A 27,221-nucleotide genomic window follows, 5' to 3' on the forward strand; every position below is an offset into this window, starting at 1 on the left:
CCCGTGAACGTTCAGTTTCCCGTGTTTTTTTTTTAAGACGCTTGAAGGCATCCTACGTCACGCAAATGGCGGACGTTGTAAACAGAGCCAGCAGCTCCTCGGACGCCGAAGAGAAACGTCTGTTTTTAAGATGAATAACGTGGAGTGCGAGCGGCTGGACAGTCTGGAGGGCTGGGTGGCCGTCAAAAGCAACTTATTCGAAGAAACCGAGACGTTTAAGTTGGGCTTCATCGTACAGTGGAACGTCATCGAGTGTAAGTTCGCCGTCACCTGCCACAACCGGACGTTACAACGGCAGAAACGCAAAGCCGAAGTTACCGTCGTCGGCGACCCGGAGATGAGCTGGGCCGGTCTCTTCTCCGTTAACGATCTGAAACACATCCATCAACACTTCACATGCGTGTCGGACGTCTTGGCGGCCTGCTTCCCGGATTTGTCCGAGTTCGAAGACGGCAACATTTGGGACTTGCTCTTCCTGAATCGGCGGTCCGGTACCGACGACGACGAGGAGAGGGATTTTGACACACCGTGCAGGAGACTGGAGAAATATTTCAGCACCGCCATCGATGTCTGCGGACGAAAGATTGTCCTCGATACGTTATTCACCCAGGATGAGCGGGACGTCGAGGAGTACTTTGAAAATCTACAGGAGTTCAAAAGGAAGACGATGCAGGAGGAGATGTCCAGGGCCAAGGGTCACCTGCGACAGGTGAGGAGAGGGGTGGGTGTGTGTGTGTGTGTGTGTGTGTGTGTGTGCAAATGAGCCACATATGCTCATATCAAGGGCTATACACACACTGCCAGTCTACAACCAGTCAGGTAAACACAGGTGTGATACTAATAAAGGCCACATTCCATTTAGTGTAGCAGAGCCTCCAGTGAACCTGCATTACATTTGTTATTGGTAACACAATTTTAGGCCAAAATGACCAGTGTGAACAAGGGTCACATCAAGCTAAAAAAAAAAAAAATCAATGCAGTCGACTACAACAACCACAGCCAGGCTTACAGTCTTAGAAGCTGTCTTAAATGCCCTGAAAAGAAGATAAAATATCCTACATGACTATCAAAACACAGTGGTCGTACAAGACTGAGGGCAGGCCTATTATGACACAGCAAAACTTCTCTGTGTTGCAACACCACCAGCACTGATTTGACTGTTCAGCCAGTGAGTTTTTTGCCTGCCCTTTCGACATGCATTTGAATTAAAGTGATTTGAACACAGAACTATAACTTGACTCTCCGTTTTCCACATGTAAATAACACGGTGAGAGAGATGCCTCGCAGTATAATCGCAGCCAGCAACTCCACATTTAAAGCCCAGAGATAATAGACACTGGAATAAGTGCAAAGGATCAGTAATATCTAATGTGATCCAATACTGTGTATAAATAGTGATGCCGTAAATGCCACATACATATAAAAGTATGTATTGAACACGTCACCATTTTTCCTCAGTAAATATATTTCTAAAAGGTGCTATTGTCATGAAATTTTCACCAGATGTCGGTAACAACTCATGCAATCCACACATGCAAAGAAACCAAGATAAATAATTTCAGAAATTAAAGTTGTGTGTAATAAAATGGAATGACACAGGGAAAAAGTATTGAACACACTTACTGAAATTCATTTAATACTTCGTACAAAAGCCTTTGTTGGTAATGACAGCTTCAAGCCGCCTCCTGTATGGAGAAACTAGTCGCATGCATTGCTCAGGTGTGATTTTGGCCCATTCTTCTGCACAAACAAATCTTGAAGTTTCCGTGGGCCTCTTCTATGAACTCTGATCTTTAGGTCTTTCTATAGATTTTCTATTGGATCCAAGTCAGGTGATTGGCCGGGCCATTCTAGCAGCTTTATTTTCTTTCTCTGAAAGCAATTGAGAGTTTCCTTGGCTGTGTGTTTGGGATCATTGTCTTGCTGAAATGTCCACCCTCGTTTCATCCTCATCATCCTGGTAGATGGCAGCAGATTGTTATCAAGAATGTCTCGGTACATTTTTCCATTCATCCTTCCTTCAATTATATGAAGTTTGCCAGTGCCGTATGCTGAAAAACAGCCCCACGCCATGACGTTCCCACCTCAAAACTTCACTGTTGGTATGGTGTTTTTGGGGTGATGTGCAGTGCCATTTGACCTCCAAACATGCTGTGTATTATGGCACCCAAAGAGTTGAATTTTGGTCTCATCTGACCAGACTATATTCTCCCAGTATTTCACAGGCTTGTCTAAATGTTGTGCAGCAAACTTTAAACTCGCTTCAACATGCTTTTTCTTCAGCAATGGAGTCTTGCGCGGTGAGTGTGCATACAGGCCATGGCGGTGGAGTGCATTACTTATTGTTTTCTGTGAAACAATTGTACCTGCTAATTCCAGGTCTTTCTGAAGATCTCCACAAGTGGTCCTTGGCTCTTGGACAACTCTTCTGATAATTATTTTCACTCCTCTGTCAATTATGTTCTTTCCACTTCCGGATTATGGCCCCAACAGTGCTCACTGGAACATTCAGAAGTTTAGAAATCCTTCTGTAATCAATGCCATCAGTATGTTTTGCAACAATAAGGTTGCGAAGGTCTTGAGAGAGCTAGTTTTACCCATCATGAGATGTTTCTTGTGTGACACTTTGGTGATGAGACACCTTTTTATAGGCCATCAGTTGGGACTGAACCAGCTGATATTAATTTGCACTGACAAGTGGCAGGATTGCTTTCTAATTACTGATAGATTTCAGCTGGTGTCCTGGCTTTCCATGCCTGTTTGTGTTTGGTTTGTCAATGCTGGGCTACTGTAGAGACATGGCAGACTCCATGGACGCCAACCTATGGTATCTGTAGATGAAAACGTGTAATTCTAAGGTTACGAAAACACAAAGATTCCTATATTCAGGTGATTATACACTAAAGAAAACATACGTATGAATATTATATTACATTTCTGGTCATATATTGTAAATGTTACACACTGGACCTCCTTTTAATTAGCATTATAACTTACTATTAAACCTCATGTTGTTCCTTTAAAGAGAACAGGGAATAATATTATACAGGTTTGTGTATGTTTGATTTTAATGTATCATGTGACATGCATTTTTCTCCAAAGCAAAGACTAAGGTAAATGTGTTTATGTCTTCCACGTTTGCAGCTGCTGCAGAGTCATGGCAGTGCAGACCGAATGGTTGCGCTGCTCAGCATCTACGAGGAGGAGGATGAGGCCTACCAGGACCTGGTCACTGTGGCAACCACCTTCTTCCAGTATCTGCTCCAGCCTTTCAGGGACATGCGAGAGCTGGCCTGCCTCTATAAGATGGAGATCCTGGTAAATACAGACTTACATTTAGCAGCTTTTGGCTTTTTTAGGATGTGCTAACTGGTTATATAGAATATTTAGATACGAGAAAAATTGTAAACGACATCCTGAATCTCATTCAAAGGAAATGTCTGCATACAGATCTTTTGGCCAAATTTAATACAAATACACATTTACAGCCCCAGTTTTTTTAATTATATGCACACAGTTTTTTCCCTCTGTGTAACCACTTATATGTAGCCTTCCTTGTTAGTGAAAATCTAACACATGTATACACTATATATCATTCTGTGATCACTACAGGTTCCTTTTCAGTCTTAGTGGTTTCATTTGTAACTGCTGAGCCTGTTTCATCTCTCCATCATGGTCTAGACACAGGAGTGATTGATTAGTGGTTTATTTTCTCACCAAACTAACTTTGACTAAAGTTCTCATTTGTATGTATGTGGGTTAAGTATTGGTAAGAAGTCTGCATTAAAGCTGTCCACTATTTTGCTTACCATGGTTCTCCACAGAAGTCTTTGGAGTTTGAGGACTTGGGTCCTAAGAGAATTACAGCTCTGGAGAAGGAGGCGGAGGAGTGGAGGACGAAAGCAGAAGACGCAGTCGCCTCAATTCAGGACATCACTGTCACCTACTTTGCACAGACTTCAAAGGCTCTTGCTGGTATAAGATGCTATGTTTATTTATCTTATTTGTGTATGGATGAATTAATGAATATGTGCCATTCCTCCGCACGCAGGATATGAAGCGTAGTAGAGTCAAAAACGGCATTGCAACTACAGACAAACAATATATTGATTAAATATTTAATCTAATATTCAAATCATCAAAATTCCACAAAAAAATACATATTGTCATATTAATCTAAAAGGAAATAGAAGTGTTAACAAACACTTTAAATAATTACAGACAAAAAAATCTTATTTACCAGATAATTGTGCTGTAGGATAAACATCATGCTGTATATCATCATGCAATATATGATGTCGATATCAAAACTAATTGGAAGAGTCTATGTATGTCTTTGTAAAGTTCCATTATGCGCATTACAATTTAATATACATTTGTATCTTAGCCTGCATGTTGTTTTAGATGGTATTGTTATTAATTAATGAAATAGAAAGCATTGGTTTATGCTTTAGATTTCATCACATCATTAACCGCTTTATTCCATACATTATAACATAGCATATATTTAAGGTTAGTCAGTAACGATTTTCACTGTCACTTAGAATGGGGAAAATCATGTTAACATTTATAAAAGACGCTGGAGACTGAGGAAATTTAGTCAAACATTTACAGCAGGATGCAAGACAGCCACGCTGACAAAGTGTGTGTTTGTCTATTTTTCCTCTGATACTTGTTATTGTATTTTGTGCCCATGTTAATATATATGTGCTTTGTGTAAACGCAGACATAGCGTGACCCTTGTGTGCATGTTCAGGTATGTTAAAGCAGATGGAAGAAGACAAGCGTCGTTTCGGAGCTGCTGCCTGGGCGTCTGCAGCTCCCAGACTGGAGAAACTACGCTTCCTGTTGGCCAAAGAAACACTGCAGCATATGAGAACTACAGAGATGTGCCTCAACCGCAAGAAAGACGGCATCAGAGAAAGGGTGTGTGTTGTTGTTTTTTTTTTATTAACATAGTGTTTCTGTAATTAGTCGGCACATTCCATAATATAAGACTCTGACACAGTTGTAAGGCTTTAGTTCAGTCATTCAGATCTTCATTTCCAGTGTCAAGACCAACACGGCTTTTGTAGTGGTTGTAAGTCTGTAGAGATGTGACACAGTGCCTACTTGCTCTATTTTATCTTTCACTTGGTATTCCAGTCTGATGTGAATCTCTGGCTGCTGTAGTCCTTTGATCTATTTATAAAGCCTCCCTAAAAACACAGAATCCCCTCGATACACCCCTAAAACCTGTATGTGTGAATAAGTGAGTGCGTCTGTGTGTATATACATACTCAAAACGTGCCAGCTATATGCATATCCGGGGGGTGCTGTATTTCTAATGTCAGGATCACAGTGTTTTGGGGGAAACCGCAGCGACTAACTTGCTGCTGTAGGGTGTCGTGCTGTGCTTTTGAGCTTTTGAGCTTTTTGGAAGACAACTCCTTCAGCACCTTCACCCTCATGTGGCTGCATTATTCATCCGATTAAGCTCTTTAAAAATCAGGTATCAGGATGCTGGCAGTATCTTCCACTGTGAAATCAACGTGAGCCTTTACAGAGACAGCTGTGTGCAAGTGTTTATAATGAGATCAGTAAGCTACACCTACGCAAAATCTTGCTCTGGTGGCAACATAACTCGGTGGCTCTTTTTGAATACAACGGTGTTCCTGCAGATGTCACAGCATGACGCCTTTATATTTAGTGATTGTGTGCATATGTATGTTTGGCATTAGCTGTATGTTATCTATAATGCGTAACACTGCTGTCCTACCTTGCAGGTAGCTAGAGGTTTCAGCTCATTTCATCACAACATAATAATTAAATAAAAAAAAAAAGATTAAAGATTAAAACTTGAGTAAATAGGTAAACACAACAAAAAGAGTTATTGAAAACATACTCCATGCTTCCAGCTGCCTCTTTAGTGTACAAAGCCTCAGCAAGTTAAGGTCATTTGCATACTGTAATGAAAGATGTAATGAATCAGTAAAAACGTGGTAATGTGGTATGCTTTAGAAGATGGTCAGCAGTAAGAATGCACAGTGTGTACTTATTAGGCTGTAATATACAAAGCCACAGGTATGATCTTTTACTTGACATTGTTTTGTTGTTTTGTAGTTGGGCAGCTTGTCTGGCAGAGTCAAGAGCCACAGAACTGATCTGAGGTCTGCTTCTGAGGACGGCCAGCAGCAGGACACAGTGGACCAGCTTGAGCTGCAGTTCTACGAAATCCAACTAGAACTGTATGACACAAAGTTTGAGATCCTGAAGAATGAGGAGCAGCTGCTGGTGGCTCAGTTAGACACCGTGCGACGGCAGATTAAAGGTAGACCACAAATGACAAGTAGCACTGTGAAGAACAGTAGATGTGGAGGCTACTTTTAATTTTTAGAGAGAGAAGATGTTTTAAACGTACAACATTTCGAGCAAAATTGAATTATTGTGAAAAACAGCCCTGTCCACCATAAAACACTCAAGTGACATTGATTTAAAGCTGTATGAAGCACTCTGTATTTAATACTTCGTTGCTAAGAAAAGTAGTACCAGAAGCTTCATCGACAAAATAGCGAAGCAGAGTCAAAAGGTTCGAGGTTGCCTCACACTGTGGAACAGTAATTTGAATCTAAAGGTCCTCACACAAATTACCATACAGCACGAGCACTGTATTTAAATTGATGCAGTAATACAGTGAGTGGCTACAAAAATAGAAACTCTTGAACAAAGTCATTTTTTTCTTTGCAGTATGAAAGCCCAGCAATAAATGCTAGCTTGCCTGAATGATCAGGTCACTTAAGCCAGACCTGTTTTTTAGCCTATATTTGTTCACATTTAGACAATTTGACACCATTAAAAGTAGGCTGAATCAGTTATTAGAAGTTCCCTCTGCAATGTACCCAACTATCACTGGATTACTTTGATACTGAAGAAAACTTAAAAGCGTGATGATTCTCAGGCAAGTTCTAGAATTAAAAGGACATCAGAGACAATGATATTCTGTAAGTGTAAGTCTCAAGATTCGGCAATCAGGCACTAAGGGTTTTAAAGTCCCCTAATTACCTCCATGACCAGTGCGTTACAGTCACTGCCGCATCTACAACTGCTGACTGTGTTGGTACTATTTGTATTATGTCTTAACACATGTCTGGAAGGGATCTTTAAAAATGACACGTGTTTCACATATTTCTTACAGAACTGCTGTATTGGATTACATTATGATGTACAGGGGTTTCTGTTTTTCTGGTCACTCAGTGTCTTGCACACAGGGTTTTCTTTGGGGAAATATTTTGTTCAAGTAAATATTTCCTTAATTGCTCCTCCTGAGACGATGGATGTTTGCTTCCAAGTGGTGTGTGTGTGTGTGTGTGTGTGTGTGTGTGTGTGTGTGTGTGTGTGTGTGTGTGTGTGTGTGTGTGTGTGTGTGTGTGTGTGTGTGTGTGTGTGTGTGTGTGTGTGTGTGTGTGTGTGTACCGGTCTGTGTGTCTGTTGTGACTTTGTGTATCCTTACCGTGGCTAGTTTCAGCAGGAAGGTGTCCTCAACCAGTTTCTGCTCAGTAAAGAAAGTTGTAAGACAGAAAAATAAAATATGGGATGTTGCAAATCAAAGGAGGCTACTGAGTTTATTGAGCCTTTCAAAAGAGATTAGTTTATAATGTAAATAAAATACGTATAAGTGCCAAGGACTTTCCTAAGGTCCTTGTAGAAAAATATAAAATATTTATTTTAAAAATCTAGTTCTGGTTGTTGTAGAGACACTTTTTCACTGACACAGGATAAAATGCAAATCATCTGGTTTCTTGTATGCATGTAGATTATATTACTCCCTTAATACCTACCATACTGCTGCAACAATGTCATTTCTGAAGTAAGTTAAGCACCAAAATAGGAAATAATTCAACAATAGTGCACGTACAGTGTAACCTGCACGACATAATGGTTGACATCAGGGTGAGACCGGGACACAGTCTGCTCTTCTTTGTGTGAACTAATAATGTTGTGATGCTGCACCTCCTTGGCTTGTTTGTCTGGCACACAAGTGTAAAAAGGTTTACATAGTTTACATATTTAGAACAGGTTTACATCTTGGAGACAGTGCAGTCACAACAGAGTTGTAATATTCATTCTCTGTTGAAAATAGAATCTAAGCTCAACGGATAATTTAAGAACTACAACTGTACGAGTTGAAAGAGCACCTTTTAATCAGGTAATGGGGCGTTTGAGTGATTGGACTGCATTTGTGTTTTAGAGCTGAAGGAAGAGGTGGTGTACTATGATGTGTGTGAGGATCCAGAGGAGCTGCAGAGCTTGTTCCACACAGGTATTCAACAAGCAGACTCTCCAGCTGTCAGTCAGCTCAAAAGACGCCTACAGACCTTGGAGACCAAAAGAGGCAACATCTGTGCCCGGCGAGCTTATCTCCGCAACAAAAAGGTGTGGGCGAGTACCATCGACATTCATTTATTTATAATATATTCTCTGCCCCATCAAAACTCATCATTATGGGCACACGGTAGCTTAGAGCTCAGAGTTTGATTCCAACCCGTGGCCCTTTGCTGCACGTTGTCCCACCTCTGTCTCTTCCCCCGTTTCTTGTCTATCCTCGAGATCTTTAATCTTTAGTGGCATTTTGGTCCTTTTCGAGGGCAAACGTATTGATCTGTGAATAGCAGATTTAAATAGTTAGAAATGTTAATGAAAGAAGATGGTGCCATTTTCCTCACTATCCCCTTCACATCCCCAAGTGCAGAGTTTTTTAAAATAGTTTTTACTATTTTGTTTTATTTTTAGCTTTAGTAATTTAAGCACAGTTGGTGCAGTTGGCATTATTTTCTCCTATTGCTGGCACCATGCTCATTTGTCTGATTAAAAATTTTATTGGTCAGAACAAAGTGAGAATAATCCCTTGGTTAGAGGCTCCCATGAATCACCTACAGTAATCTACAGGGAATCACATGCACAAGTATTTAACAATGCAGTAAAAAAGAGGAACATAGTGAAATTAAAAAAAGTTCTCTTTCTAATTAACTGAGGTGTTATTTGCCCCTCATTATCAGTTTCACTGGCATTTTCTGAACTTTGAAGAACACATTTGGCTAAGACTCATGTGTGTACATGTCAATCTGCAGTTGTATGTATATTTGGGTATACAAGTATTAATGTTTATGTGTATTTTTAGGATCAGTGCATGGAGGCCAATGAGCAGAAGCAGCAGCCAGCCAAGCAGAGTGCTGTACTCTTCAGCCAGCATCATCAGATCCACTTGGTACGTCATCACGGCAACGAGACAACCCACAGAGACACTCCCGCACCGGCAGAAGCCGCTAACGAAACTGAATCAAATTGTCTCTCTCTCTCTCTAATGCCTCTCACTGTCTCCCTCTGTTGTCTGCAGAAACGAGAGAAGAGGAAAGAGGAGGAGCAGAGGAGGAAAGAGTGGGTGGACCAGGAGCGAGAGAAGACTCTGAGCAGATTACGATCCTTCAGAGAGGTCAGGCTCTCTCATTGTCTCTGTGCCGCCTCTCCATGCAGCTTCTCATCTGTTAATAAAACCGCCCCAGACGCTCCTGCTTCATATCCGCTCAATTCAACAGGTCACCTGAAAATTAAAATTCAGTTATTAGCTACTCAACCCCCACGTCAGAGGAAGTTCTGATGACCAAGTGCTGTGGTTGTGGACATGCTTTGTTGTAGTGAGCTGTCTTATACCACAGCTAATGGTGCACGGATGACAAGAGCTTTGCCAGAGAGGAAAGTGAGAAAAATAAGGGAGTAGTAAATTGTAGACCTTTGTTGGGGAACAGAACTGATGTGGTTTGGTGTACAAGCTATTTGGACTCTCTGTTGATATTAAACAAAGTTTTTTTTTATAAAGATCCCTCAAATTTAGATCTTAAAGGTCCAGCTTGTAACATTTATGAGGATCTATTGGCAGCAATGTGACTTGGGTTGATTAGTGTATAGTCACCTGAATAAGGGAATCATTTTTGTTACCTTAGAATGAGCCTTTTATATTTACACATGCCATAGGTTGCCTTCCTTGGAGTCCGCTGGGTTTTCTTAGTAGCCCAGAAGTGACAAACCAAAAACCGGCATTAGGGGCGTCCACAGTAGTTTCTCTTTCGTGCTTGGAAGGGGAGTGTGAAGCAAGGGTTGCGATCTGCAACTACACGGCTGTATGCCACTAAATCCTACACACTGGACCTTTTTAAACACTTGTGACAAAGAGGTTCTGGTGGCAGAATACTTTGTTGAACAATACATTTATTGTTCATAACAGACTCCACATTTCCATCTGCTCAATTTGAGTCTGCTTCTCTGCCAACTTGTGTGTTGTAAACAGTGGAGTCAGCTGAAAATGCTTTGTGATGTTGACACGGTTTCTAAATCACCTCAACTGTTCTACTTCTCGTTCATGTTGTCTTAAAATGTGAGATTGAAAGTCCATTCATGACCCTGGAAGCAGCAGTTGACATCGTCATGATCTGCTGAGGGAAATCATGTGATACGATTTGAAAGCTCTAGGAGCCGGTTGCAGCAGCTGTTCACACATTGCCTAATTACAATGAAAGTGTTTACTTGTTTGGAGATTTAACCATCTTGAGTGAGATGAGTTGCACCACACAAACTAGTTCCTACTTAGAGAATAATATACAATAATCAAAAAAATTCAGAGTTTGTGAATATTTGGATCATTTCTAAAGTTTTCCTACTGGACACAAGATGTCTCCTACTTCACAAGTCCATTCTCAGTGTTTGTGTACTGGAGGCTACATGTTTCTACATCACACTGGTATAAGTTGTACACTGGACCAAGTTTGACTTCCAAACGATTTGTGATGTCACAAATCATGCTTGTAGGCCCCGCCCCTTAGAAATCTGATTTTCAATGAGCTCAAACTTTGTGAAAATATCCTTCAAACTCTGCACATTCTACACAGTGAAGCTCAAACATCCAACTGTAGGAACAAAAAGAACAATAAATCTTTAAGAGGAGAGCAACTTTATTATATTGTGTGTCCTAAAATGGTTCATTTTAGCCGTGCTAGCAGCAAGGCTCTGGGGAAGTTGGTCAGTCGCTCCACCACTTCGGTCCAGACTGAAATATCTCAAAACTATTTGGTGGATTGCATGCACATTTCCCTGTCATTTCAGTTTAATCTCAAGTCACTTTGAGACCTGTTTAGAACAATAAGAACATTAGACTGTTGTTGGTGTGTGTGTGTGTCTGTCTGTCTGTCTGTCTGTCTGTCTGTCTGTCTGTGTTGTTTCTCTTACAACATTAGACTAGATTGTGTCCTTATTTCTCAAAATATTTTTTCCCCTTGTCTACCATCTTTTTCAAGAAGCGTCAGGGCCAATACATCGTGAAGACTCCTCAGTCCAGGATGTCTCCTTCAGAAGTCCCGTGTCCCTCCCAGCCGCTGTCCATAATCAGCTTCGGCCCCTCTCTTGCCTCTGAAGGACCCTCGTCTGTCCATCCTGCACCCAGACGCAAAAAAACAACCAAGAAACAGCAGCCTAAAGACATCCCTGTCCAAATCTATTCTGCACCGCCACCTCCAGCAACAACCTGCCCTACTGCACCTCCTCCTCCTCCACCACCACCTCCACCTCCACCACCACCACCACTGCCTCCTGCCTTACCACCTCCACCTATCCAAGCTTCGCCTTCCTCTGAAGACACACCAATGCCTCTCAGTGAAAACAAGGACCCTCCTTTTCCAGCCAAGAACATGCTCAAACAAAATATTGGTGAGAATGAAATACATACAGTATAATTATGTTTTTAATGTGTCTGTTTTTTGGTGTCCATTTATCAGAAATTTTCAATACAGATGCAGTTGACTATGTCTGACTGCAGGGAAAGTTGTGTTTGTTTGTTCCAGAGTAAAGTGTGCTTGTAGTGTTGGTGTGTGTCTGTGTGTGTCTGTGTGTGTGTGTCTGTGTGTGTCTGTGTGTGTCTGTGTGTGTGCGCGCGCCTGTGTGCGTCTGTACATGGCGTTCTGTCCTAAATTCCCAAATTCCCCCATGAGGCCAGAGGAGGCATTTTACCTCAGTTGTGGTCCTGCTGATGCACACTCTCCGCTCCGGAGAGACAGAAGCGTCCAACACGGCTTCATTTTCCTGAGCTTTTCTAAGATGGGGGTCACTCAAGAAGAAGCTGATTTTAAAAATGAATTTGAGATAATGCACCACAGACAACCTGGGAAAAACTGTGCAGTCAGTTTTGTAGTGAAATGTTTTAGATACTTCATCAGGCGTGAAATTAAAACTCACAACTGCAAAATTACCGTCAATGCATCCTTCCAATCATTCTTCCACCATTGTAAAAGTGTGTGTTTGCCTTTATTGCTGTGTAACTGTAGGAACGATGGATGAAGTGTTGGCCTCGTTGCAGCGTGGACAGATTCAGCTTCGAAAGGCGCCCGCTCCCAGGACAGCGCCCCCTGCTGTGGACCCGAGGAGCAATCTGATGTCTGCCATCCGACAGGGAGTCACCCTGAAGAAGGTGAGAGGTTCTACAAGAAATAAGAACACACCAAAGCCGAAATGCAAAAAATAAAAAGGAAAAATAAGGACAGTGCATAAATGCCAAACTGGGTAATTTCGAATTAAGTTTGTCCCCCCGAGAGCAAGTTGATTTCTTAACTATAAAATGTCCTGCTCGGTAGGTATCATTTAAGGGATCCGTATCAAGATTACAAGTTTATGTGTTTATTTTAATATCAATATCAGTATAGGCTTCACTACACTGTCTGGTGATATTCTATTTTATATTCTATGTTTTTCTTATGGTCAAAAAGCCAGAGCCTGATGTTTGTAAAAAACTATTGAAAACACATCAATGGACAAAATGAAGTGCACTGCTGTAGCCTCTGCACTTCATTTTGTGTCACATACACCATCCTGCTGCTGTAAATACTCACTAAAGCACCAAATGTCATATCTGAAAATAGTTCCCAATAAATGCACAATTTATTTATTTGACCTGTTTTAGTAACATTTGCTTAAACTATACTTGAACAGCTGTTTTAGGAAATTGATTAAAATATGAACAAATATATTTGTGACCTGGTTTTAAAGATTTCCATCCTCAGCGGGAGCCAACAGGCTTGATGTTTGGTGTCACACAGAGGCCGGGCGACCGCATTGTTTTGGTCTTTTCATGGGATTAGTTAATTATCAGCAGTCCTATAGAGTTTAATTTTACCATCCATGGTTAATGTGAATACATTAACCAAGTGCGACATCTCGTAATGATTTTTAGGGAAATGGGAATAACTGAAGGCAGCTTGAAAGACAAATGAGGCAAATGTCCCCTGGTGTTTTCAGTCATTTAGACTAAGTTTATTGGCATCTTAAAAGGAGCAGAACTGAATAACAGATGTTAGAAAATGTACTTGTCCATTATAACCAGCTGAAGTTCATCTGTGTGTGTACCGTATTTTCTTTTAGTCTGTACAAAGTTTCATTTAAATATCTTGCATTTGTTTGTACAGTTTGTGTCTAGGATCAGGTGTGGCTTTTTCATAACAGACATTGTGATGAATGACCCTTAGCATGTAATAAGTAATAACTTTAACAATGGCTGTAAACCCTTTAGGTGACATGTCAAAATGTCTGCTGTGAGAAAAAAGGATTTTTTTCCCCCATCAAATCCGAATTTAAATGAAAAGCAGGTATTAAATTGACTCTCGTGCTCTAGATGGTTCCTGTACGCGCAGACGATCTGAACAGTGGAGACAACGAGCTGGAGCGAAGCATCAAAGCTGCCATGATGAGGATGAAGAAGGTATCGGCCGACTCTGATGAGGAGGACAGAGGAGACGACGAGACACAGAGTACAGACTGGGACAGCTGAGAGCACGCACGCACACATATACCAATTAAGCTGTTCTCTTGCATTACTGCTTTTGTTTTCCGGTTCTGAGCTACAGCCTATGTTGCGGCCAAATGTTCACCAAAAAAGCTTCTTCTTTGATAGGAATGATTTAAACATTGCAGTTTGTTGAAGTTGTCAAACAGAAATCATATTTGTCAAGTAGCCCTGAGATGTAATACATGCAAAACTGCTCAAATCCAAGTGGTAGAATCAGGATTTAGTCTCCTTTTTAAATCAGTGGGTTTGCTTCAGCACTCATTAAGAAGAAAAGCCAACCAGTAGTACTGTAGTACAGTGTGTAAATGATTGAATTTCTCCCAACTCGGCATCTGAAGGCCTTTTGTAAGACTGTCACACAGCAGGGGAAGCCTGTGCTGCAGGCAGACACGACGACACTACACAACATGCTTATTTCCGCACACTGCTGAGTGTAAACTCTGCTGACATATTATCTTTTTGAATGTAATTTAAATCTGAGCACTTGTTTTCTTTAACTTGACTTTACCCCAACAAAGGGCTACTGTAGTTTTGTAGTTTTGTTTTTGCATTTTATTACTAAACAAAGCAAGAGTTATGTCCCTGAGGTGCAGCAGTGTTAATTATTTACAGCCTACATGTTTGAGGTCTACGTCATTGTTTGTGTTACAGGCTGTTTGATGCACTGTCCTGTCCCTGTTAGTCTTTTTGTGTCAGAAATGGGTGAATGTGTTAGGCTTAATTTAGGTGCAATTTATACATAAAATGTTATTTCTTCTACTTTGAATGCCATAACCAATGAAGTGACAAAGAATGCTAGAGTTGTTTTTATTAACCAATACTTCCTTTTAATTATTGAATTACTCATTCATGTACACAGTTCTGTCTCTAACAGTAGCTGAATCGTCAGAGAAGCTTTCTGACAGGTTATTGTTGATGTTTAGGGGCAAAACCTTGTTACTTCTGACCTTTGAACCTGTGACACAGAGCACTTAACTTACCTGAACCTTCCAAAAAAAAGACAATAATGTATTATCTACAAAAAATAAAATACCGTATGGCACACAGCATTAAATGGTTAGCAGAAGAGTTTAAAGATATGCAACTTATTCCAGTGCATTACAGACGAGCTGATGATGTCTGAAACTGCTGTTTCAATAATAAAAGTCGACAAGATTGATTATAAATGGATTGTTGGCAATTTCATTTTCATTCAAAATCTGCTGGTGTGAGATGGATTGCTCACGCTGTTCCCCTCATCTCCACAGGTTAGCTGTACCTGGGCCATGATGAAACCTTTTAAATGAGTCACATCATCTAAAGAGGTGTTATCAACGTGTGCCGGTGAACACCCCCCCCCACCCCCCCACCCCGGTGAGCGTGCTTTTGGTGGATTTGTAGCCCACATGATGATGAGTCATATTGTAATATCCATCCTGGCAGCAGTCGCTCTCACATATCTCTCCTGCAGTGACAGCTCAGACATCCCCAGCCAGTTGTGATTGAGTTTATTCAGCTCTGTGTGCTTAGAGAGCAGCCGCTAGCAGAGGTAGTTATGGCTGCTCTTGAGCATCATCTGGTTCTGCAGGACGGCCATCGCTCTGCGTTTGTCTGCGTGTGCGAGTGTTTGTAATTTATTGGTTTCATCCGAGTGATTCAGGTGGAAGACGGGGTCATACACCTTGGGGAAGACACACACATGGCGGGTATTTAGACGAACCCGCCGATCAACGTGAAATTCCGCAGCCCGTTACTATGGCAACAGGAAGTCTCAGTGGTTGTGGCCCTCTCTCTCTCTCTGAGCAGCATAGTCTCTTAATGATGTTTCACCAACTCGCCCACTCATCACCAGTCACACAATGAGCCTTGCTGAGAGAGTTAAAGAGACAGCGATGGGGGGACAGAGAGAGAAATGCTGCTTTTGCTGCATCTCTGCTATTGTAATCGGTTTGATAATTCTAATAAGGCATTTTTCATTTAATTCATTCATAATTTAGTCTATAAAAGTCTGAAAGTGACAAGATCCAAAGCCCACAGTGAGACAAAAAAAAGAGTCGAAGAACAATAAAGGCAACAAAAAGGCCCAAAAATAGTTAAATAAGACTTAAAGTGTACAACCACGCTAGCAGCTCTGTGAGGTTATAAGTGGTGCTTTAAGCTAAGCGATAGTCAGCATGCTCACCATGATAATGTTAATGCTGCTGTTGAGCAGGTATTATGTTTACTATCACGGTTTAGCATGTTAGCTCACTAAGCTGAAGCTACTGGGAATGTTATTAGTTTCTAGTATCTAGCAAAAACCAGCCCTGTTTCCAGTTTTGATAGTCGATAGATAAAAAAGCTCCTAGTTTTTTGTTCCAGCTGGGAACCAACTTTTCAGGTTACGAACCAATTTAGTTTTGGTCGAAACGCTCAGAACAGTTAAAAACTATGTGCTTGAACCCGAACAGAGCCAGTTCCCTGTTGGAGGAAGAGGCCTAAAAGTGAAACGATCCAGATTTTTTATGGAGCTTTTCCATAAAATATTATAACATGGTGGAAAATGCTGATTAGAATTTCCCAGAGCACAAAGTGATGTCTTCACATTGCTTTATTTGTTCAACTAACAATCCAAAGATATTCAAATAAGACATCTTCACATTTGAGAAACCTGAAACAGACAATGTTTGCCATCTTTGCTTGAAAAGTGACTCAAAAGGATTAATCATCAAATGGTCGATCCTCAAAATAATTAGGGTTAGGGCAGGTTGATTCATTCTTCTGTCAATCAGTAATTAAAGTGATTGTTGTTGATTGACACTCAGTTAACGGTATGAAAGAGAAGCCTCTCAGACTGAAGAGGCTGGAACCAGAAGATGCTCTCCAAATGAGTCGGCAACAATTTCATTAATTCAATTGTGAACATTTGCTGCTTTTTTCAGTTTTATATTACTGTGAATTAAAGCCTCTACCAGGAGCTTTCATTTTGTGTTGATTCTGGCGGCCCCTGCTGGAGTGTTTCTATCGCCTCGTTTCATTGATTTCAAGGGGAATCCAACTGAATCCGACCTGTTGGCAGGTATTGAGAATAACTATATAGAAATATCTTGTTTATGTCGGCATATTGATGAATATTGATAGAGTCTGCATATTGATTAATATTACCTTTGCCAACAAGCTGATCTCTGAACATGAAAAAGACTCCGATCAACAACCAAAGAGTCCCATTGGCTGTAAAAGATGACCAACTCTTGTGTTGGAAGGTTACACTGATCTATATTTCTCATTGTCAATCACTCACACCGTTATTTACAACAAAAAAACAGGAACGAGTGGGATTAAGTTGCCAAGGCAACACGTCCACTGGTCCACCCCTGCAGTTATTTCCTCACTACTATGAGGATGAGGGAGTTTTTCATCCCTTAAACAAGATGGGTTTGTTTGTTTTTTTGATCTCAGAAATTGATACGTGTCACAGACTGATTAAATCCCACTTGTTTTTCTTGGATTACAGCTATATTTAGTGTTATGTAAATCAACATCAGAGAAAAGATGTGCGGTGGCGGAGCTTCTGTACTTGAGCCCCGACGGGATGCAGCTCTGGCGCTGTAGGTTCATTCCACCTCCTCTGTGCTTCTCATCCAGGAAAAATAAAAGCCTGAAGACTTTCACAATGTCAGCATACTCGTAAGCTTTAACAGTAGTTCGTTTTCTACACGCAGCCCACAATACTGATTTGTGACTTAGTTCAGATTAAGGAACCCTCTTCCTCTCTGCGGAGCTATTGCCAAAATGTGGCCCCACCGCTCGAATGTAAAAGAAGACACTAACTCAGCATTGTAATTAAACTAAATTTTAACAATTGTCAGTTCTATTGTACAATATTGAACAGGAGTCACAAAAGTGCACAAGAGGCATTGGTTCAAAAGGAAGGATCATACGTTGTGTTATCCAGGTTTAGGAGACTTATGAACAGAAGGGCTTAAACAGAAAGAAGCAAAAAGTCCCTTCATTGATATCTCAATCTCATGACCAGATCAAAACAGTGATGAAAAAATATACTTATAACATCATGATGTTACCCAGTAAATATTCCATTCCAACATGTACCTTTGATTTCAAATGTACCACATTTCAAGCTTCCCAAAAGCGGCTGTGACACCATCCTGCAAACAAAACCTCTGAATCCCGACAATTTGGTATATTTTATATATTATTATACATCTATAGAGACATTAGGTTAAGATTGATTTACTTGGTATGTTCTAGAAACACGAGTTGCAGAGAGGCACCAAAATAAATAAATATGTAAAACAAAAACCAAGAATGACAGGGTTGCAGTGAAAAGGCCCATGCCATCTAAATATTTTCAGTGAAGTACACTTTCACATTATTCACCCATCGAGCAGCACCAAGTCCCCTCACCCAAAAATAACCACCACCATAACAAAAACTAGTGTGTAGGAAGCACATCAACAGTCTTTGTTCTACAAATGGACAACAGTACTATTGCACACACAAAGTCCTTTGAACACTACACTACACTCATGGCAAAATGGGGTTCCTAATATTATTTTTGGATGTTTCTGAAGGAAAGCTCCTGAGACAACAAAGTTTTCCATCTTTATGCAAATATAATTAAACTGTGTGTTTACTGAAAACACTCACAAGAGAGTTGATGAATTCCTGCTGCAGTCCCTTCTCAGTCGTTTTTTTTTGTGTGCAAACACCTGTGGTTTGTCACCGCATTGGCATCCATTAGCCACATTAACTTCCTCGGGATGGGCTCGACTGCCTGCGTTTCTCTCTTCGTCTCATTTTATTTGTAGTAGGATGTTTGTTTTTTCATCGGGGTTTCTCATAAAAAAAAATCATCAAAGTTATTATTATGGTGATGGTCATCACTTGGCCAGTTCTCCTTGCCAGGTAGATTTAGACTCACCTGGAGGCACTTTGTGTCACGGCCATTTGTCATATATGTGCATATAATCTAATGAGTACAAACTGTCTTCTAACACACCTGAGATAGACGAGAGGCAACAGCAAGGACAGTCTGTAGAAAGATTTCATATCTAATTCTCTGAGGGGGCCACAAGGATTAACACCAATTATTACTTGAGTGATGCTGAATAGCATTGTCTTTGTGTGTTATTCATTTTAGCCCTTTTAAGTCCCCTCTTCTACTCTAAACTCAGACTGTCTGTGATGAAGTGCTGCAGCCTTCAGAAAAAAAGACAGATGGACAGAATCTAAGAACCCACCACCAGCTTTTAAAGCCGTCCCCCCCCCCAGAAATGGGTAAGTAAGCTCAAAGTGTGACTCTTGATTTAGTTTCAGAATGCCAGCATACAAAATGGAGCCATTTGGTGGAGCATGCTGGCCTTCCTCCTGCCAGTCTCTCTCTCCCTCTCCAAAAAAATCTCTCTCACATGGTAGTGTTTATTAGAAGCCAAAGCTGATTGAGTGGACATCACCTTGGGGGAGTAGGTGCCACATAGTTTCTGCCCTGAAGACATACTGTAGTGAATCCTTTGTACCTGACCTCTGACCTTTTCAACTCAGTGCCACTTTTTTCAATTATCAACACCTAGCTTGGAGAGCCCCTGCCTAAACTCATGCAGCTCGTCTATTTTTCCATCCAGTATATCCATGAAGTTCTTCAGCTCGCCCTTCATGTTGCTCTGCTTTTGTCGACTGTCGTCTATGTCCACCTGAAGACCCCCTATCCTCCGCTCCAGGTCGACGTTCTTCGTCTCTGCAGCCTGTGGGCAGATATTAGGAAAAAAAAAACAATTGTTACATTACAGCGAATGGCGGATGAATGGATGTCAGAGCATTTGATGTAGCAGTACAGAAGTGTTCTTTTGTCTTTGTCTTAACAGAGATGTCAAACCAAAGGCAGAGCATCTCACAGCTACTGTCAAAAAATACATAAAAGCAGTTCAACTGGCCTTTTAGTATCTCACATGTCAGAATGCTATAAAAAAAAAACCAGATTTACATCATTAGGACTGGAAACTAAGCTTTACAAATAGAATTGTACATTTTTGTGGGAGGATGGGAGGGTAAAGCAAGTCTTTCAGACTAGCAGGCGACACAAGTGACACATTAATGCCATAGATACCATTGAAGGGAGGGGTTTAAAATAGGAGTGCTAAATGGGTGTTGCGCCTGCATGCCTGTATCCTCCAGCTGACTCCTGAAACCTGAGCTCCACGTGGGGTGTCGTCTTTAAATAGAGGGCTGCCATGACCACAAACAGAGGTAGAATAAGTGGATTTGTTTTTTTAAAAACAGGAGAAAACTGCAGCGGGAAAGCCATTTTCAGCAGTTTTACTTTAGCCATTAATTTTATCTGAATGGACAGTGGCTGAGTTTTCTTTTTGGGCTTCGTGGATAGACTGAGGTATGCGAGAAATCCCATTGTCTATACACCTCAGTTTGGATGGCTGCTTAGATAAACTCCTGCCTCAGCCAGTTCTGTTGCCACTGTCATTCATCCAGCTGGCTGTTGCAGAAAACAAACCAGGCAGTCGAGCTTTGTGAAGTACAAAAACTTCAGGCATGCCACTGTTGGTTTTATTCTCCTCCCTGCCCGGCTTGAAAGGCAGCACATGCATGACAGCTTGGATGATAAAATCCTGCTCTGAGTCAGTCTGAACAGGGCCGAGATGAGCGTCACTATCAATGCAGTTCATGTCAGACTTGGCACTCGTGGGGCGTACAGTCATTCACCGAGCCTGGCACTTCTGGTTTTACAGAGAGTGATATTACTCAATGAGGAATCAGCCTTGAAGAACAGGTCCTCTTTGACGTGAATCTGTATTGTTTCTGGCAGATTCTCACACCCAACTTAAAACTCAGACACAATCCACAAACATGTTCAGCTGTTTTTGTAGTCAGCTAAACAAATCATATCTGCACCACTAGGAAACTAATAAGCCGTGACAGAGATGTAGTATCTCTGTTAAAGGAAACCTTTTCAAAGAGGCAATAATCTACTCAGTATTGTACTGGGGATAGACCTTTATTAACAGATACAGTAACCAAAATATGTGTTAGTGAGACACGTGATAGGAATGTTGTGTCACCAGCCCTCAGGCAGAATGGTGAATAGGAACGCTCATTCTCTACCTCCGTCTGAAAGCACTGCAGAGCCTGTGTGTTACGTCACTGTGACAGACATCGTGTCCTCACCTGTGCTACAGACCCGAGGTCTGTGCGGCTCTACTTTTATACTCCGCTGTAAATCACACCTGAGAGAAACATGGGGGTTTGTGGGATTTCTGGGTCCTTTTGAACGTACCTGCAGTTTTGTGGTGATGCTCTCGCACTCTGCCATGAGCTGAGGGATTATCTCTGCCTGCTTCCTCAGGTTCTCCAGCTCCTGGGAAAAATAAATCCAGAAACCAGTGAATCAAATGCCAATAAATCTTTTTGAGTTTATATTCCATATTGGTTTCTTAAGGATACCATAAGAAGTCAAACTTTTCAAATGGTTCAATCCAAAAGGGTAACAAAGTCTACCTCCCAGTACCTCTAAACAAATGATATGAGAATTAATAACATTCATTTGTAAGCTTTAATCTGTACAAAGGCCAAAGTGAGGGGTTATGTGCCAGACAATTTCTTAACCAGCAGCAGTGTATTAAGTAACACTAAATAACAAATTGAACAAACTAGATATAATGTGTGGATTTACCACCGTGTTTGCCTAAATGAAATACAAAAATTGACCAAACAAAGGTTTAAATCAGAAACTATATTATCAAAGAGTAAGTAAAGAAGAGTATGAATCATGCACTTTATGCCAGCTTTCAGTAATGTTTTTTGATACTTCACATTTAGGTTCAATACCCAACCGTGATGCGGGTGCCTTTTAAATTTGTGTTTTTAAGACACAGTTAATTGTGCACTGTCCCATATAAATAAACTATACACATAAGATGGCAGCAACACAAAGCAAGAAGGAAAAATGAAAAGCAAAGTAAAAAAAGGTAAAGAATGAATACTGAAGATACAGCCTTGATTTTGTTTTTCTGCCTTGTGCTTACATTTTTGTTTTATTTGCAATTAAAAATCTATTATTGCCCTGAAAATGTCCTCCCTTTGCTGCTTTAGCATCTGCTATCGCCTCAAGCACTCCACGACAAGTAATAATTGGTAATAATAGTCTTTGTAGTCACCTGCAGCAGCTTGGTTCTGTTAGTTCACGGTTGGCCAGCGCTGGGGTCAACACCACAGTGAATGCTTAATAATTCATAGGCATGCTTTTAATTGGAGGAGTTGAGCGTGTGCATTTCTAGAAGGGGGTGAGTCACTTGGCAGATGAGCCTCTGTGGGCCGTCTGCTGTATCAGTGCACTGCAAACAATGAGACTTCCTCCTGCAGGCCGCTTCGGTCAGTGTTGGAAGCATTATGGCTGATGCACAGGACTGTGGAAACACTGAAGCCCCCAAAGGACATGATTCTTTGCTTATGATCTTTCAGCTCCAGCTCTTTGAGCTACTTCCATCCCGTTGTTGTGTAAGATATACCGCTCTCGAAGGAAAGATTTATATGTTCTATTAATACTCAGGCTGCCAGGTGCTAAACTAGAATATCCCAGACACACAGTTTACCTCAGGGAATTTGAAAGGGTCTTTATGCAACACAGCTATAAATGTCATTATTTTGCAACACTGTAATAAGCATTGTCAAATTCAAATTAAACAACAATCAACAGACAGTTAATCAACATATCTGAGAATGATTAAGTCATTTATCAAGCAAAAGTATCACCCTAACCCTTTATATACAAAACAAATAATATATTATTTATATATTCAGCAGATTAACCAGTGATGAAGAAGTCACCTTGTCCCTTCGGGAAACTGACTTTTTTCCCAATTATTTAACATTATATAGACTTAGACTTAAAACGTAATGGGCAGACTAATTGATGACAGTAAAAGATAGCTGCAACCATGTTATACATTTGAGAGAGAATGTGAAGCTGGATTTGCTGCAGTGTTCGAGTAGAACCTGGTCCAAAAACTAATGGGTCTGTGTGTCACTTTTTTGGGGATCAAACAGTAGAAAATATCTTAGAGGCCAAATAACTTGAAAAACCACAGTGAACTGAAACAAATACTGAAACACTGTCTTTCGCTATTGAAACAGAAATAAAAGCAGATTTGTATTCTTTTCCTATTATGGTAACTGAATTTGTTTTGTTCATCTTTTCCTCAGCTGCACACGTGGCTGATTGTGTCCCCCTGTCATGACGTTGATAGGGGGACACAGTCACTGTAGGAAAAGGCAGCGAGACTGTCAGAGATTGCCAAAAGTCAGTCCTAATCATTTGTCTGCAGACAGAAACAGCATTTAACCAGCAACAAGCAAAGGTCAAAAGAGTGTGTGGCCTTGCAGGGCTCATCCTCATTAGAAATAACAACACTATTAGGCTGCGCTGAGCTGACAGTCAGTTAGTTTGGATTATGGATGACTGATGCAGTGGACATAAGGCGATGCCGCTAATGGTATCTGTGCCAAAAGTCCCTGCTGCTCTGACTAGAAACAAAGTGAGTGGATGACTTTACATTCCCTCGGTCGTACCATTTTCACAGTGGAGTTCAATTGTACCAAAACAGGACAAATATCTAATAAATGACTTTATAAATGAATAAATTGAGAATAAAAATTCAGCACTGGCAGTATAACAGGTCTGGGTTTAGCTGGGTAGGTGAAAATAAAAGATTGATCCATACAGCAACCAAGATCCAACAACAAAAAAAATATAATTTCCCACAGAGGTATAATCACCTCCTGGGGGAGAGAAGTGGTATTGAGTAAGAACAAGAGGTGAAGAGCTGGTGTACAGTGAAGAGACACGTTGAAATGTTGGAGTGAAGAAGAGAGAGTAGATCTGTAATTTTAGGAGATAAAGGGGTTGAGCGTTGACCTGAAAATTGTGATTTCTTTGATGTAGAAATGAAGAAGGGGACTAAAGTGAACCATTAACTTTCAAGGTAAAATACCACCTCTGACACAAAAAAAAGCATTGTTTTACAAACTCCAACAGACAACCCTGCTCTCAACACTGGCCCCGTTGTTTCAAGACAAATGTTAATGCAGATGTCTCACCTGCTCTTTCTCCTGAAGCTCAGTCTCCAGCTTCTGCACTCGTGCACTCAGTTGGGCGTTTTGCTGCTTCTCGTGATCTGCTTCTTTACACTGAGCTTCTAATTCTGCAATCTGCACATAAAGCGAAAGAGGAGGAGAAGTGATTTATGAGACATGTCAAGTTTTTATTGTGAAAAGTAGTCAACAGATTTTTTGTTTGTTTGCATGTTAATGTGCTGTATATTTTAAGTGGTGTCATCCTGAAAACTGACATTAGCAATTAGAAATAAACTTGTAGCATGTTCCAAAATGTATTATTGCAACACCAGCCCAGCTGCAGCAACAGCCCACATTGATTATGAAACTAAAATGATTCTATTTATAGTGGACTGTGGTGCAGGGAACACAGAAGATAATAAAATGTACAGTACTCAGAGTGGAGAAACTGGAGGAACCCACCACAGATTTTAAGTAATAGATTAACCGAACTAGGAATCTATTCATTTTGGGAGAGTTTGTGGTGCAGTTTTGTTCCTTTTATAGAAAAGACAGCGGTGTTTCTAACCATTCACCTTTTCTGCCAGCAGGATTGATGGATTTGTGTACATTGTTTATGACTGTATTACCTTTTCCCTGAGTGTGTCACTCTCTTCCTTGCAGGCACTAAGTTGTTTCTTCCAGCTCTCTACATTAGCTGAGGACTCCTGCAGTGCGTCCACCAGCCTGGCATTATTTTCTCTTAAAGTCTGCAGCTCTGTTTCCCACTTCTTGGCGTTGGTGTTGCTGCCAGACAGGAGAGAGAGAGAGAGAGAGAGAGAGAGAGAGAGAGAGAGAGAGAGAGAGAGAGAGAGAGAGAGAGAGAGAGAGAGAGAGAGAGAGAGAGAGAGAGAGAGAGAGAGAGAGAGAGAGAGAGAGAGAGAGAGATATCCAGGAGGAGAGTTATTAATGGAAGGAAAATTTAGACAGGTTAGTGTTCAAATTTCTGGGGCTTGTGCTCACTGACATGACACAATGCTTCAAAATCCTTCCAGTCATAACTATTTAATTAGCCACAATGTACATCACACTGTCAAGAGATATTTAGACCATAAAATAAGAAATGAATGGGGTAAAAGTCTCAAATGTCTAATGAGCTGTAGCCTTGTTACACACCACATACAGTTGTGTTACTGTCTTATCAATAAGGTTGGACAGGTTGTGATGTATATTTAGTATGCATCGCTGTTCCCTTCCTTATGCATGGCTGGGTTGAAGTGTGCTGCTCTCCATCAAATGTGGACCGACTTGCACCGCAGCATTCTGCAGTCCTCGGCTGTTTCACTGCTGTGACACACTTCCACAACACAAAATCACAAAGCCTTGTGAAGGTTTGGAAAAGGGCCGACAAAGACAGGGAACAAAGGTGGAGCAGACTGTTTTCCAGGCATAACCTGAAGAAGTTTAACAATACATGTAAGCTTAATGCACTGCTGTGAAACAAATGTTTCTTTTAACAACAATGTTTATAATCAGTGTTTTAAACTGAAAGGTAAAGCTTTATTTTATGGATCGGTAATTTCCTAATAACTCCCTCGGATGTTTCCAAAGAACTTTCCAATTTGGTACTGATTATAAGGCAGAGATGGTTTCTTGAGTTTGGTTAGTAGTCTAGACACAACATATCAGAAATCAACCAACCAAGTAAATATTCACTATTAGTCATTTATTATTGAAACATTTAGTCTCCATATTTGGTGAATTGTATATTTCCCTGTAGGCACATTTTGCATGCTGTGTACTGACTAAAACACTGTTTAGGTTACACTTGCAGTTTTCCATATACAGTGCCCGTCAGTCCAGTTTGGACACGCTTTCTTATTCAAATGGATGGGAAAGTGTGTCGAAAGTGTGTCCAGTCAAAGAATGAGTACCAAATTACATTATCCTGTCCAAGAACCTTCTTAAGAATGTCCAATTATACATCTGTTCCTTCCTAGGGAAATTACCGAACCTGTAAAAGTAAGTGTTACTCACGTCATTATTCTTAAGTACTGCCAGGGAAGGTCTGCTAATTAGTTTTTTTTTTTTTTTTTACCTCACGGCCTTTTATCCCATCTGGATGAAATATGTCAATGATATGTTTGTTGCAACCCAGGACTAATTCTGGCTAAATGTACTCACTGTAGTTTTTAGTTAACTCTGATGACCTGGGGTCATTTTGATCCCATCTGGAACCGCATCTGGTGTTTCATGCAATTACAGATTTAAACACTCAACATCTGGATTATAAAGGCCAGATAACCAAATGGTAGAGTAGTGCAGCGTCGTTAGATTATATCAAATAATTTCTGAGCCCTTTGGGGACATGATATCATCAGCAATAAAATAAAGAGAACATTTTGGTGCAGAGACAATTAGAACACAAGAACAAAAAGTGTGTGAAAACGATCAGGCTGTGTTTGGAGTTAATATTATACGATGCTGTATTGTGAGACCATTTGGATGACTAAGTAAAAATGAAAGCTTGGTAACATCAAATTGTCCACATCCTTTAGAAAAATTCATGTGTTGTATAGGTACCTGTAGATCGCCAGCTTTTTAACTTTTTTTTAATATTAAATGATTGTGATTGGCACAGGATGAAAGGTGGTAAATAAGCAGGTTTTATGTGTAGTATATTTGATTGTGACCCAGCATTGTGACAGGATAAGTGTCATACCACGAGTGCTTATTATCACAGTGCTGCATTGGTACATGACTCATAATACAGTATCCACTCTGCTTAGTTTCAAATAACCATATTCCTTACACCTGTGAACCTTTTCTGTTGCTACTCCATAAGAAGTATATACAGTTTACACATCATTACCAGCTGCAGAATAATTTGTATGCATTTTAATGTATTAGAATTAAATTTTTGAAACTGTTGAATAAAACAGATTTTAGGTTAATGTAAACTTTTGTGTTTAATTCATTTAAATATTGTATCAATCTCACTGTTGTCATGTTGAGTAGGCATGAGGGCGAAGGATAGATCATGAAGTTATTTTACTGATTAAATCTAAAAAAGGTAATTTTATATAAAGTGGGAAACACATTAAGAAAAAGTTAGATGCATGTCACATTAAAGGGGTTCTTCTGGGGCTTTTTATGAACTTTACCTCTGCTCCACTGCACTCTTGAGACGTTCGTTCTCACTCTTCAACACAGCAGCCTCTGGACCGACATGAGAGATTTTCTCATCATCTGTCCCATTAATGCTGGACGCCTGGTTGGTTGAGGGCGTCTCACGTCCAGACTCCTGGTAGGGGACAGAAAA

The 27,221-nt window shown here is 40.6% G+C and overlaps 2 protein-coding genes across 3 annotated transcripts in view; one reads left to right on the forward strand and one right to left on the reverse strand.

Moving 5' to 3' along the window:
- Positions 1-36: 36 nt before the first annotated feature.
- Positions 37-15,027, forward strand: LOC127352320 (WASP homolog-associated protein with actin, membranes and microtubules). Its single transcript, XM_051380631.1, has 11 exons — positions 37-709; positions 3,145-3,318; positions 3,825-3,975; positions 4,757-4,926; positions 6,103-6,310; positions 8,228-8,412; positions 9,158-9,244; positions 9,374-9,469; positions 11,325-11,733; positions 12,348-12,490; positions 13,688-15,027. The coding sequence occupies exons 1-11, from the start codon at positions 131-133 to the stop codon at positions 13,841-13,843; spliced, it is 2,358 nt and encodes a 785-aa protein (XP_051236591.1). The 5' UTR covers positions 37-130; the 3' UTR covers positions 13,844-15,027.
- A 2,629-nt stretch (positions 15,028-17,656) lies between these two features.
- The window catches only part of homer2 (homer scaffold protein 2), a 29,459-nt gene continuing 19,894 nt past the window's right edge, over positions 17,657-27,221 (reverse strand). For both annotated transcript variants that reach the window (XM_051380636.1, XM_051380635.1), the window contains exons 5-9: positions 27,064-27,203; positions 24,550-24,706; positions 23,945-24,055; positions 21,126-21,206; positions 17,657-19,581 (exon numbers count right to left, since the gene is read on the reverse strand). In XM_051380636.1, the coding sequence (XP_051236596.1) occupies positions 19,393-19,581; positions 21,126-21,206; positions 23,945-24,055; positions 24,550-24,706; positions 27,064-27,203 (678 nt within the window). In that variant the 3' untranslated portion in view covers positions 17,657-19,392. The remainder of the gene's footprint in view (positions 19,582-21,125; positions 21,207-23,944; positions 24,056-24,549; positions 24,707-27,063; positions 27,204-27,221) is intronic.

This window comes from Dicentrarchus labrax, unplaced genomic scaffold, assembly GCF_905237075.1.
Source record: "Dicentrarchus labrax unplaced genomic scaffold, dlabrax2021, whole genome shotgun sequence".
In the NCBI taxonomy this organism is placed as follows: domain Eukaryota; kingdom Metazoa; phylum Chordata; class Actinopteri; family Moronidae; genus Dicentrarchus; species Dicentrarchus labrax.